At 42.3% G+C, this 14,702-nt stretch overlaps 1 protein-coding gene across 3 annotated transcripts in view; it reads left to right on the top strand.

Annotated features, from left to right (window-relative positions):
* nfatc2a (nuclear factor of activated T cells 2a) overlaps positions 1-14,702 on the top strand; it is a 172,137-nt gene that overhangs the window by 54,958 nt on the left and 102,477 nt on the right. For all 3 annotated transcript variants that reach the window (XM_068000600.1, XM_068000599.1, XM_068000597.1), the window contains exon 4: positions 50-252. In XM_068000600.1, coding sequence (XP_067856701.1) covers positions 50-252 — 203 coding nt within the window. The remainder of the gene's footprint in view (positions 1-49; positions 253-14,702) is intronic.

Raw genomic sequence — 14,702 nt, 5'->3', positions numbered from 1 at the left:
TAAGCCTTGTCTTGAGAACTTCCACATAAATTGTCTTGTCTCTTGCCAGCTCCACGGCTACATGGAAAACAAGCCTTTAAGCCTGCACATATTTATTGGAACAGCAGATGAGCGGTTACTGAGACCACATGCCTTCTATCAAGTCCATCGTATCACCGGCAAGACGGTCTCAACCACCAGCTACGAGAAGATCTGTGGAAATACCAAAGTTTTAGAAATCCCGCTTCTGCCAGAGAACAACATGAAAGCAGTGTAAGAATATTATTTTAGTCAAAGCTCCGCTATTATATTAAAAAGAAAGTATCTATTCATAAACAGGAACAGTTAGATACGGCTTGCTACTGTTATTGTGAGTTAGAACACTGGCCTTTTACATTTGGTACTTGTGGCTTGAATCCACCTGAAAACCTCCTGTATGCTGACTGTAAGGGTCCTACGTGAACTGTATCTCTGTCAGTCTCAACCCTGTTTCATTCTCTACTATTTTGAATGAATTGGTTAACACATTTGGGTGATCTTTTCTGTTCACTATTTTAATAAAGTTGTTAACTCGTTTAATCTGTTAATGGCTTTGTTTAACCCAAACATATTAATCAATTTGTTAAAAATAATGTATTTCTGCCACTGCACTGCTAATCTGACATTTGATCTGAAAGACTAAATTTCACGCTGATGAGGTAAGGGATATTTTTCTGAGATTAGGATTGTGAATTGTTGGGGCACAGTACAGGGTCTTTACTTTATATCTAGACCATGCTATGCCTGACCTGGGAGTGCTCAATGCAGACTTTGAGTGCTAAAAATGGGAAAATGTTCCATTCACCTGTACTGACTTCGCTCTCCTTATTAAGAACATGAATTCACCAAAAATATAAATTTAAAGAGGATTTTTTTGCCAAAGAACTTTTTTGATCAGCATATCTAATCAAGTATTAATATGCGCCTTCCTTTGATCTTCAAATTTTCGCTCTGCCATACTTACAACATATTTTTATAAGTATGCAGCACAAATATTAAAACTGAGCTTCCTCTAATTTTATTTTGGAGGCATTGGAGGAGTTTGATGAAACTGGTCCAATCCAAGGTTTTACTGCATTTTGTTTGGATTTGCTCTCTCTCTCAAAAATTAACAGTGCAAGCACAGGACTTGAGAGGCATGCATCTACACACTTGATTAAAAACTCAAAAGGGAAATAATTAAACTCATAACAGCCATGGGTAAAGTGTAAATTACTCAGATTGAAACTCTCAGCCATAGTGGCATTGTTGAGATTGGTAGATTGGAGCTTTGTGGCCAATTTGGGCTCCAAGTTAAATTTCTGCTTAATCTAAGTAAGACAGGGTTTCCGATCTTGTACCAATTCATTAGAAGAGGAGCCAAGTTCCTCTTCCTTGCAGCATTGAAGTCTTATCTCATGCAAACTTTCCAACTCCCTCTCATCCTTTAAGACCCTCCTTAAAACCCTTTTCGTTCAACAAGCTTTTGGTCACTCTTCCTAATTTATCCTTCTTTGGGTTGGCTTTCATTATTTAATTACACCTCTGTGAAGCACTTTGGGACATTTTTTCTATGTGAAAGGTGCTATATAAATGCAATTGTTGTTGGCTACTCCATACTTTTTTCTCATTAAGTGAATACTGAGGGAAAGTACTGTGATGCCACTTGAATTGTTACCTTCCAATACATGTAGAAAATGGATGGAACCTTGCCTTCGCCATTACGATCCACTGACACTGTGCCAGAGTGTAGACGTAAAGGCCTGAATTTTATGCTTCAGAAATATGTTATGCACCCGCTTATGTACTTCACAATCTTCTCTGGCTAGAGGTGTGGTGCTGGAGGATTGGAGGACTGCTAATGTTGTACCGTTGTTTAAAAAGGGAGAAAAGGATAGATCGAGTAATTACAGGCCAATCAGTCATACCTCGGTGATGAGCAAATTATTGGAAACAATTCTGAGGGATGGTATAAATCGTCATTTAGACAGGGACGGAGTAATCAAGCTTTTGGTCAGCACGGATTTGTTAAGGGAAGGTTGTGTCTGACTAACTTGATTGCATTTTTTGAGGAGGTAACAAGGATGGTCGATGAGGGTATGATGTAGTCTATATGGATTTTAGCAAGGCTTTTGACAAGGTCCCACATGGCAGTCTGGCCAGAAAAGTAAAAGCCCATGGGATCCCAAGGGAAAGTGGCAAATTGGATCCAAAATTGGCTTAGTGACAGGAAGCAAAGAGTAATGGTCGACGGGTGTTTTTGTGACTGTTTCAAAGGCTGTTTCCAGTGGGGTTCCACTGGGTTCATTACAAGGTCCCTTGCTTTTGGTGGTGTAGAGCAATGATTTAGACTTAAATGTAAGGATTAAGAAGTTTGCAGATGATACAAAAATTGGCCATGTGGTTGATAGTGAGGAGGAAAGCTGTAGATTGCAGGAAGATACTAATGGACTGGTCAGGTGGGCAGAAAAGTGGCAAATGGAATTCAATCCGGAGAAGTGTGAGGTAATGCATTTGGGGAGGGCAATCAAGGCAACGGGATACACAATAAATGGGAGAATACTGAGAGGTGTAGAGGAAGAGAGGGACCTTGGAGTGCATGTCCACAGATCCCTGAAGATAGCAGGACAGGTAGATAATGTGGTTAAAAAGGCATACGGGTTACTTTCCTTTATTAGCCAAGGCATAGAATATAAGAGCAAGGAGGTAGTGCTTGAATTATATAAAACACTAGTTAAGCCACAGCTTGAGTACTGTGTACAGTTCTGGTCACCACATTACAGGAAAGATCTGGTTGCACAAGAGAGGGTACAGAGGAGATTTATAAGGACATTGTCAGGACTGGAGAATTTTAGCCACGAGGAAAGATTGGATAGGCTGGGGTTGTTTTCATTGGAACAGAGGAGGCTGAGGGGTGATTTAATTGAAATGTATAAAATTATGAGGGGACTAGATAGAATGTATAGTAAGGACCTATTTTCCCTCAGCAGTGACCAGGGGGCATAGATTTAAAGTAATTGGTAGAAGGATTAGAAGGGAGCTGAGGAAAAATGTTTTCAACCAGAGGGCGATGGGGGCTGGAACTCACTGCCTGAAAGAGTGGTAGAGACAGAAACCCTCAACTAATTTAAAAAGTACATGGATGTGCACTTGAAGTGCTGTAATCTACAGGGCTGTGGATCAAGTGCTGGAAAGTGGGATTAAGCTGGATAGCTCTTTTTCGGCTGGCACGGACATGATGGGCCGAATGGCTGCCTTCTGTGCCGCAACTTTCTATGATTCTATGTACTTGTTACATTAAAGCTCCTCCCGAACACTGCCTGTCATAACTGAAGGTGAACCTTTACCTGTTAGTACCACTGTCCTTAACTAGTAGTCACAAATAAACGTCTTGCAAGATTTCCATCCAGACTTCCTACTGTTACATTCTTTTTGGCTATTTGTATTACATGGACTAACATGTAAGCACTTACCTGCTACTTTACTTGATTTTAAATGATAAGTAAAAATTAACTCATTTTTTGGTTGTTTCCAGTGAGGTTCCGCAGGGCTCAGTACTAGGGAATACACAATAAATGAGTGAATACTGAGAGGTGTAGAGGAAGTGAGGGACATTGGAGTGCATGTCCACAGACCCCTGAAGGTAGCAGGACAGGTAGATAACGTGGTTAAGAAGGCATATGGAATATTTTCCTTTGTTAGTCGAGGTATAGAATATAAGAGCAGGGAGGTTATGCTGGGACTGTATAAAACACTAGTTAGGCCATAGCTTGAGTACTGCGTACAGTTCTGGTCACCACATTACAGGAAAGATGTGATTGCACTAGGGAGGGTACAGAGGAGATTTATGAAGATGTTGCCAGGACTGGAGAATTTTAGCTATGACGAAAGATTGGATAGGCTGGGGTCGTTCTCTTTGGAACAGAGGAAGCTGAGGGGTGATTTAATTGAGGTGCACAAAATTATGAGGGGCCCAGATAAAGTGGATAGGAAGTACCTATTTCCCTTAGCAGAGAAGTTGATAACCGGGGGCATAGATTTAAAGTGATTGGCAGAAGGATTAGAGGGGAGCTGAGGAAAACTTTTTTCACCCAGAGGGCGGTGGGGGACTGGAACTCATTGCCTGAAAGGGTGGTAGAGGCAGATCCCTCAACTCATTTAAAAAGTACCTGGATGTGCACCTGAAGTGCCATAACCTACATAGCTATGGACCAAGTGCTGGAAAGTGGGATTAGGCTGGGTGGCTCATTTTTGGCTGGCGCAGACACGTTGGGCCGAATGGCCTCCTCCTGTGCTGTAAATTTTCTATGGTGATTCGAATAGCAAAATAACATTAGGTGTGGCTTATAATGGGGCAACTTGAAAACTCTGAAACATTTTCTACTGCCTCGCCTATATGGAGTAATCCAAGTTTAAATGCAGCTTGTAAAGGGTGAAGAGAACATGGAATCATAGAAAGGTTACAGCATGGAAGGAAGCCATTCAGCCCATCGAGTCCGCTCCGGCTCTATGCAAGAACAATCCAGCTAGTCCCATTCTCCCGCCCTATCCCCGTAGCCCTGCAAATGTTTTCCTTTCAAGTACTTATCCAGTTCCCTTTTGAAAGCTACGATTGAATCTGCCTCCACCACCCCCTCAGCAGTGCATTCCAGATCCTAGCCACTCACTTTGTAAAAAAGTTTTTCCACATTTCACCTTTGGTTCTTTTGCCAATCACCTTGCCCTCTGGTTCTTGACTTTTCCGCAAATGGGAACAGTTTCTCTCTATCTACTCTGTCTAGACCCTTCATGATTTTGAATACCTCTATCAAATCTCCTCACAACCTTCTCTGTTCCAAGGAGAACAACCCCAGCTTCTCCAGTCTATCCACGTAACTAAAGTCCCTCATCCCTGGAATCGTTCTAGTAAATCTCTTCTGCACCCTCTTTAAGGCCTTCACATCTTTCCTAAAGTGCGGTGCCCAGAACTGGACATAATACTTCCGATTGTGGCTGAATCAATGTTTTATAAAGGTTCATCATGACTTCCTTACTTTTGTACTCAGTGCCTCTATTTATAAAGCCCAGGAACCCATATGCTTTTTTAACTGCTTTCTCAACCTGCCCTGCCACCTTCAACGATTTGTGCACATATACCCCCAGATCTCTCTGTTCCTTGACACCTTTTGGAATTGTGCCCTTTAGTTTATATTGCCTCTCCTCATTTTTCCTACCAAAATGCATCCCCTCGCATTTTTCTGCATTAAATTTCATCTGCCACTTGTCCGCCCATTCTACCAGCCTGTCTATGTCCTATTGAAGTCTCTCACTATCCTCCTCACTGTTCACTACCTTTCCAAGTTTTGTGCCATCTGCAAATTTTGAAATTGTGCCCTGTACAATTCATTAATATATCCAGGTCATTAATATATATTAATATTTGCTGGAAATCATTTTGAATTATTGTTTTAATAAAATTACAGACCATCATGTATCCACATTGAATGTAATACAGATCGAGTGTTTATCTAGTGCTATGAAGCAGTAACTTGTGATCTGTCACTTCCTGCCTGCTTGCTTCCAGTTGTGGGTGCTGAACTTGGAGTAACTTCAGCTTGTGGGGTCAAAGCTTGTGCACTGAACTGCTCTGCAAAGCACAGAAGATGCTTTGTGGAGTAGACTGGTACATTCTTTCCTGCACTACTCAATTATGCCCTTTGGCTGGTCAACTCTGGAATGACTTGTGGAGATGTTCATAAGCTGGATCATTCATTCTAGGGGAACTGGGCAGAGTAGAAGGTAGTGCTGGACAGAAAGTGAGAAGCTGAACAGCTTCCTTGTAAACTCCATGGTTTTAATTGATTAAACGTCAGTGGTCTCCTTTCACTTATTAGGGTCCCTAAGCCTTAGTTCTTGCCAATTTCACTTAGATTTCTTGGTTCAGCTATGTGCTGTTTTCCTATATAGAGAGAATGCACAGTCCCTATCAGTCAAATATTCGCGCCAGGCAATGACCATCTCCAACAAGAGAGAGTCTAACCACCTCCCCTTGACATTCAATGGCATTACCATCGCCAAATCCCCCACCATCAACATCCTGGGGGTCACCATTGACCAGAAACTTAACTGGACCAGCCATATAAATACTGTGGCTACAAGAGCAGGTCAGAGGCTGGGTATTCTGCGGTGAGTGACTCACTTCCTGACTCCCCAAAGCCTTTCCACCATCTACAAGGCACAAGTCAGGAGTGTGATGGAATACTCTCCACTTGCCTGGATGAGTGCAGCTCCAACAACACTCAAGAAGCTCGACACCATCCAGGACAAAGCAGCCCGCTTGATTGGCACCCCATCCAACACCCTAAACATTCACTCCCTTCACCACTGGCGCACTGTGGCTGCAGTGTGTACCATCCACAGGATGCACTGCAGCAACTCGCCAAGGCTTCTTCAACCCGCGACCTCTACCACCTTCTCCCAAACCCGCGACCTCTACCACCTAGAAGGACAAGAGCAGCAGACACATGGGAACACCACCACCTGCAAGTTCCCCTCCAAGTCACACACCATCCCAATTTGGAAATATATCGCCGTTCCTTCATCGTCGCTGGGTCAAAATCCTGGAACTCCCTTCCTAACAGCACTGTGGGAGAACCTTCACCACACGGACTGCAGCGGTTCAAGAAGGCGGCTCACCGCCACCTTCTCAAGGGCAATTAGGGATGGCCAATAAATGCTGGCCTTGCCAGTGACGCCCACATCCCATGAACAAATAAAAAAAATGGAAGCTCTACTTCTGTGGATTTCTCATTAGTTTGGTTCAGAGTTTGTTAAGCAGAGTGATGGGTTTCTGCACATATCCGATCCCTAGCTGACCAACAAAAAATACTTTTTTTCTTGTATGTAGAAAGAAATTCTTTTTTGGTTGCCTGAAGTGAATGCAATAAACACAAAAAGGAATGGCACTTTGAATCAGAGGCAGTTCAGGAAGCTTCAGCTGTCTTTTCATGCCCTTCCCACCCAGCAACTTGACCCTGTTCCTATGACAGCATATGGTACACAACAGACATGCTACTGCATCTGTCACAGTACCTGACCTTGAGTGACCGTGAAAGCTGGCCAGATCAGGCATATTAATGTTTCAAAATTAAATTGAACCAAATTTAGGTCATATTTATGAGAAAGATACTCTTTAGCACGAGTGAAGGGAATTATTAACATTTTTAAGAAATGAATTAGCGTAGGTTCTTTAAGATCTGATTTGCTTTCCATTCTCCCATCTGCAAATCTCTGGCTGGTAAATAGAACCTGGTTGTATTCGACACTAGTTCTGTACAAAGAATGTTTTCAATCAGTGTAACAAGCAACAGCTGGAAAAGACAATATCTCTTCTGTCGGCATTTGGCTGTATTTTGTAACTTTCAAAAAAAAGACATTTTTCACAAATTTAGAAAGACGATTTCAGTACAGATGATAGGAAATAGCGACTGGGATTTTTTTTGTAGGACTGGTCGAAGCAGAGTAGATACAACGGTGTAGAGCATTACTGGCAGAGCTGCTGTGCATTTACTGGCAGAGCTGCTGTGCATTTAGCCTTAATAAGCAAATTGGAACACTTTCCAGTCACCCTTAGACAGGAAATCCTGGCTCATAGGACTACATATTGGAGGTGAGGATGGTGGAACTGGCTGAATTTAGAATCTGATGCTGGATCAGCACTGGTCTGAAACCAGAAGCTATCAGTTCCAGCCAAGCAGTACCACCTTTACAATGACTGGCTGTAACTCCAGTTCTGATACCCAGGAAAGAGCTTTGAGGTTGTTAAAATTGAAATGCTTAAAAGAGATTGGGTGGCAATGTCTACTCATTTAAATTAACTCCAGGTAGGTTTAAAAAAAAGTGCCAAGGAGATCTAGGAGATCCCCTCGACACTTTGTAAACATAGTTTCACACTGCAAGTAGAGTTATACTCCGTGTGATGTTAACCCCAAGTGGTGTGAGACCGCCTTCTCTGGGGAGTATCACACCACATCTCCCCAGAGTCGAGCTGCAACTTTAGTATTGCTACCAAGTGGAAACCACTTAGCAGGATGCTAAAGTTGCTGTGTAAACACACCCTGAGACTCGCCTGATTAAATCTTCAGCTCTAGTTCTTATCTCTAGTTAGCTGACGTATGAAATTTTGTGTTGGTACAATAAGATGTGGAATTTTCTAAAGCTTTTCAGTGCCATACTTGCCAATATAAAACAGAGGCTATAAACTGCTTCTATACACTATTAATTATAAATACTGTTTTTTCAATTTCTCCCCTTCTCTCCTGAAGGTGCTGCCTGTTGCTATGGTTTAATTCCATAGGTCCCAGCAATCCTCTGTTACCTCACCCCAGTGGCCATTTTTCATGTGTTAGCCTCGACAGCAAGGGGTTAATTTTGCCTGGCGGGAAATCCATGGGATCAGGTGGAATGCTGGTTTTACACCTCGCCCCAGTATTACTCTCCGTTGACCTCATTGGAGAGTAAAATTGAGTGGAGTGTAAAACCAGTGCTGCACCCAATCTCATCAGTTTCCAGATGGGCGGGTTAGGTTAAAATTGCCCCCCCCCTCCCCCACCAAGTGACAGCAAACAGTTTGAATGTGGAGACCATCACTGATGACTCCCAATTCTATTCGCACCAATGTCCACACAATCATACATCTGCCTGATTTTCTTTCCTCTTCCCATGCCCAAAGGTGCAGAAGGTGAGATAAGTTAAATCAGCAGACTAGGAATTGACCCTGAGACCTTTCTGTCTGTATGTTTTAGTGCTAGATCGGACAGTGCCATTAAAAATCGAATGAATTAATTATGATTCATTTATCATTTTGCTTTAACAGTGTGGCTTTATGATCTCATTGAGAAAACTGGCTTAGAGGTCCTGCTGTGTGCAGCAGTGTGAGGGGGCTGAATTAACATACACAGTTGTAATGGAAATCCGTGGGTTAATGACAATATCTACTGACGTTAAGTCAGTTGCGTCAGACTGTGGGGCTCTGATATCCAAGCTAGTTCTCCTTGCTTGCCTCATCTAAACCCATAGTTTAAACAGAAATATTCCTACACTCTCCCCAAAAAAACAGTAATAAGAAAACAATAACTGCTTACAGGATGTTAATAGTCCATCTTAATTTTTTTTTTTAACCGTTTAGGGGGAGAGTAAAAGTACTGATGGTGAGGTTTCCTCTTAAACCTGTCACTCCCACTTTATGTTGTTAACCAGGTGGAGTTTCTGCATTTTCCGTATCATAAGGGTTAGTATAAAGGAGAAAAACTAAATGTTTAGGAAGAAAAAGAGCTTTCAGCTTGAGGCAGCTGTAATATATAAATAATTGAAAATAAAATTATCATCTTGATGTGGAAAGCTCTCCTGTATCACTTAGAATCTCCTCGTTATATGAAGGAGGCCATGGCTTGTCTATTTGTTATATGGCCAGCTATTGCTGCCCACCAATAGGAATATGATTGACAGTTGTTGGGAATTTCCTGTTTAAAATGCCTGGAGTTAATTTTCCCCCTGAATGGATATGGCTGGCACACAGTAAAATTCTAGGTTGGATTACTACAACTGCTTTTTTAAAAACTGGCAAATTACATCGAGTTACATCAAAACTACAGCACAGAAACAGGCCATTCAACCCAACTGGTCTATGCTGGCGTTTATTCTTCACACGAGCCTCCTCCCTCTCTACTTCATTTAACCCTATCAGGATCAGAGTTGAGGAGCTGGAATCTGAGCTGCAGACTTTGTAATACTTCAGGAAGGGAGAAAGTTACCTGGACACTTTGTTCCAGGAGGCAGTCACACCCCTTAGACTAAATACTTTGAATTTGGCCCATAGTCAGGGACAGGTGAGTGTGACTGCGAGTGAGGCAGGTACGGGGATCCAGGAGGTAGCATTGCAGGAGCCTCAGCCCTTGCACTTTTCCAACAGTTACGAGGACGAAAGCAAGGACTGCAGGGAGGATGAGCAAACTGATCACGGCACCGTGGTACAGGAGGCCATTCAAGTGGGGGGAATAAAAAGGAAGACGGTAATAGTAGGCAACAGTATAGTTAGGGGGATAGATACTGTTCTCTGCAGCCAAGAGCCTGAGTCCCGAAGGCTGCGTTGCCTACCCGGTGCCAGCGCTAAGGACATCTCCTCCGAGCTGGAGAGGAACTTGGAGTGGGAGGGGGAGGATCCAGTTGTCGTGGTCCACGTAGGTACCAATGACATAGGTAAGACTATGACAGAGGTTCTGCTGAGAGAGTACGAGTGGCTAGGGACTAAATTAAAAAGCAGAATCACAAAGATAATAATCTCTGGATTATTAACTGAGCCATGAGCAAATTGGCATCGGGTAAGTTCAGAGAAATGAATGCATGGCTCAAAGATTGGTGTGGGAGAAGTGGGTTTTGATTCATGGGGCAGTGGCACCAGTACTGGGGAAAGAGAGAGCTGTTCTGTCACGACAGGCTTCACCTGAACCATGCTGGGACCAGTGTTCTGGTGAATCAAATAACCAGGGCTGTAGATAGGGCTTTAAATTAAATGGGGGGGGGGGTAGGGTTCAGGCGGGGGGGAATTTAGAATGTTGAAGAGAAAGGACAGGGAAGAGATAGGGGTAATGATAACCAAAGTGTGACAGGAAGGGACAGAGTGAACAAACACAAGATTGCAAATGGGGTCAGAGTAGGAAAAAATGGTAAAAAGATAAAATTAAAGGTTCTTTACGTGACTGTGCGCAGCATTCGCAATAAGATAGATGAATTGATGGCACAAATAGAAACAAATGGGTATGATTTCGTTGCTATTACAGAGATGTGTTTGCAAGGCGACCAAGTTTGGGAACTGAATATTCAGGGGTATCTGACATTTCGGAAGGATAGGAAGAAAGGAAAAGGTGGTGGGGTACCTCATAGGGGAATCGAGAACTAGGGGACATAGTCTCAGAAGAAGGGGTTGCCCATTTAAGGCAGAGATGAGGAGAAATTTCTTCTGAGGGTGGGAAACGTTTGGAATTCTTTGCCCCTAAGAGCAGTGGAGGCTGAGTCATTGAATATATTCAAGGCTGAGTTAGACAAATTTTTGATCAGCAATGAAGTCAAAGGATATGGGGAACAGGCGGGAAAGTGGAGTTGAGGCCAGAATCAGAACAGCCATGATCTGATTGAATGGCGGAGCAGGCTCGAAGGGCCAAATGGCCTACTCCTGCTCCTATTCTTTATGTTCTTATGATACCCATCTATTCCTTTCTCCCTCATGTGCTTATCTAGCTTTACCCTTAAATGCATCGATGCTATTTGCCTCAACTACTCCTGGTGGTAGCATGTTCAACATTCTCACCACTCTTTGGGGGAAGAAGTTCCTCTTGACTTCATTATTGGATTTATTAGCAACTATTTTATATTTATGACCTCGAGTTTTGGACACCCCCACAAGTGGAAACATTTTCTCTACACCTACCCTATCACTATCTTAAAGACCTCTATTAGGTCACCCCTCAGCCTTTTCTTTTCTAGAGAAAATTGCCCCAGCTTGTTCAGCCTTTCCTGACAAGAGACTTGGATGTCCTGGTACAAGAAACGCAAAAAGTTAGCATGCAGGTACAGCAAGCAATTAGGAAGGCAAATGGCATGTTGGCCTTTATTGCAAGGGGGTTGGAGTACGGAAGTCTTACTACAATTGTACAGGCTTTGATGAGACCTCACCTGGAGTATTGCGTACAGTTTTGGTCTCCTTATCTAAGGATGGAAATATACTTGCAATGAAGGTTCATTGGATTGTTTCCTGGAATGAGAGAGTTGTCCTATGAGAGAGGTTGAGTGGACTGGGCCTATACTTTCTGGAGTTTAGAAGAATGAGAGGTGATCTCATTGAAACATAATAGATTCTGAGGGGGCTTGACCGGGTAGAGGCTGAGAGGTTGTTTCCCCTGGCTAGAGAGTCTAGAGCTAGAGGGCATAGTTGCAGCATAAAGGGTCAGCCATTTAAGACTGAGATGAGGAAGAATTTCTTCACTCAGAGGGCTGTGAATCTTTGGAATTCTTTGCCCCAGAGGGCTGTGGATGCTGAGTCGTTGAGTATATTCAAGGCTGAGATAGATAGATTTTTGGACTCTAGGGGAAATCAAGGGATCTGGGGATCGGGCAGGAAAGTGGAGTTGAGGTTGCAGATCAACCATGATCTGATTGAATGGCAGAGCAGGCTTGAGGGTCGTATGGCCTACTCCTGCTCCTATTTCTTATGTTCTTCTAAAGATATCCTCTCAGTTCCGGTATCATCCTTGTGAATCTTTTTTGCACCCTCGCCAATGCCTCGACATCCTTCTATAATATAACCTTCCATAACCAGAACTGTGCACAATACTCCAAGTTTGGTCTAACCAAGGTTCTATACAATTTTAACATAACTTCTTTGCTTTTCAATTCTATCCCTCTAGAAATGAACCCTAGTGCTTGATTTGCCTTTTTTATGGCCATATTAATCTGCGTCGCTACTTTTACTGATTTGTGTATCTGTACCCCTAGATGCCTTTGCTCCTCTTTCCCGTTTAGACTCTTATTATCCAAGCAGTATGCGGCCTCCTTATTCTTCCTACTGAAATGCACCACCTCACAATTATTTAAATTGAAATTCATTTGCCAATTACAAGCCCATTCTGCATGTTTCTTAATGTCCTCTTACATTTTGACGCATTCTTCCTTTGTATTAACTACACCCCCAATTTAGTGCCATCTGCAAATTTTGAAATTGTACTTCTGATTCCTGAATTGGAAGTATCTGAATTACTCCCCCTGACATTTGCTGTAGCTGGCTGTCAAGAATCAAGTACTGAAAGAGAGAAAGAACTCGCATTTATATAACTCCTTTCACAACCTCAGGACGTCCTAAAGGGCTTTACATTCAACAAAGTACTTTTGAAGTGGAGCCACTGTTGTAATGTAGGGCGAGTAATGCCATGAAAATGCAAGTTCTTTGTTTTCTTTTATGTGAGAAACTTTGAGATTTGGATTGTATAGGAAGAGATGTTTAGATTGGATTTATTATAAATCTCAAAACATGACCTATTATGAATAGTCAAAAGGATTGCTATCTCTTTATTAATAAAAGCACCTATGTGGCACTGAAGTGGGCTTTAGGTTTTGTCAGCAGTAATACAGGCCAACAAGTTTCAACCCAACACAACCACAACACAGCAACGTGGCACCAGTGTAGCCAGTCTTATAACTCCAGCCAGCTTTCAGAGCATGGCAGAGCTAGAGCTACGTTTGTCAAGCGCTCAATTGCTTTCTTTTACCCCTAATTACAAGATACTAACAGTATTTATAAATATTATAATCATTCATATATTGTCAAAGCCTGCATCAGTTAATAGCAGAAATTTAAAAGCACCAAAGGGGATTAAATAGGAGTTGATAAGATCCCAGGTGGCTTGACATCATAAGTCATGTTCCAGCAATGTCATCTTGTCAAGTTTTAATTTCATCTATACTGCTGTCTGGTCAAAATATTCCTAAATATCTTTCTAGGATTCAGATTTTCCTGGTTTTGTGAAAAAAGTCCTCAAAAAGTATAAATTGGTGGCATTAAACCTGACTCCAGTTTCAAGAAAAACTGGAATAAGAAAATAAATGAGATCGATATTATGCCACTGATTTTTTGGAATGTTTTTTTTGGTTTATTTTGAACGAGAAAATCAACCTTGACAAAAGGAAGGTTTCTTTTGCACAAAAGTTTTTTTTGGCAGTGCAGAGGTCCTGTCAGTAAAAGAGAAAGTACTGATGTGGGCTTCAGTGTTTCTGTGTATTATGAGTAATGTATAAGGGGCTGGATTTGTGAAGTGACATGAGCAAAATTGGCCCACACAAACTGATTTCTACTAGAGCACTTACCTCATGTGACGAGATCAGTTCGGTGTGTAAGGTTGCCTTTGCTCATGTTATCATGGATTGCAGTTGCTATAATCAGTACACTCCACTCACCAACAGCTACTACTTCTCCTTTTATTTGTTACTATTTTTGCAGACATAAGTTACGTAATCGTGTGAAAGAATATCTGTTACACCAAATCACTGTTCCCAAGTGACTAAGTTTGCATCAGTGATGGTTACTATTATGAGAGTCATGACACCCCCCCCCCCCCCAGACACCCCCACCCTGCCTAGAAGCTCTGGCAAAATGTCACAAAAGAAAAGACAGATAAGCAAAATGATATTTGTCGATTGGTGCTTCCCAACACAAAGTCTTTTGTGCTAGTTTGATGCTAGCACAGTTTCTTAAAGTCCCTCTTTTTTCTGAATTTGTTGACTTTCAGGCCCCTGGGAATTCAGCTAAATGGTCTCTCTTGAAGTGTGAGCTTAGATGGTGAATGTGAGCCATTGGTGAAATCACATTTGAGCTGAATCCTGTCTTTACCTGACATCTGCACACATGTACTTTCCAGCAGGAGTCACTGGATAGTGATAAGGAACAGGAACTCTGACAATTTAATTCCCTTCTCTGGCCCAGGATGCTGAGATTAAATATAGCACAATAACTGCTGCTCCTGTTGATATCAGCGAACTCAGCATAGACTGTGAATCAAAGCTGGGACCTTCTGATCTGTGTGGTTCAGTGCTGTATAAGGTGATACATTTACCCACTAGGCCATTGTTTGCTGTGCATTGAATATAACACTAAATGTTGTGAAGCTCTACTCGTGGTG

Source organism: Heptranchias perlo, chromosome 19 (assembly GCF_035084215.1).
Source record: "Heptranchias perlo isolate sHepPer1 chromosome 19, sHepPer1.hap1, whole genome shotgun sequence".
NCBI lineage: Eukaryota > Metazoa > Chordata > Chondrichthyes > Hexanchiformes > Hexanchidae > Heptranchias > Heptranchias perlo.
Note: the sequence above shows the minus strand (reverse complement) of the source record. Positions and strands in the feature narration are given on the sequence as shown.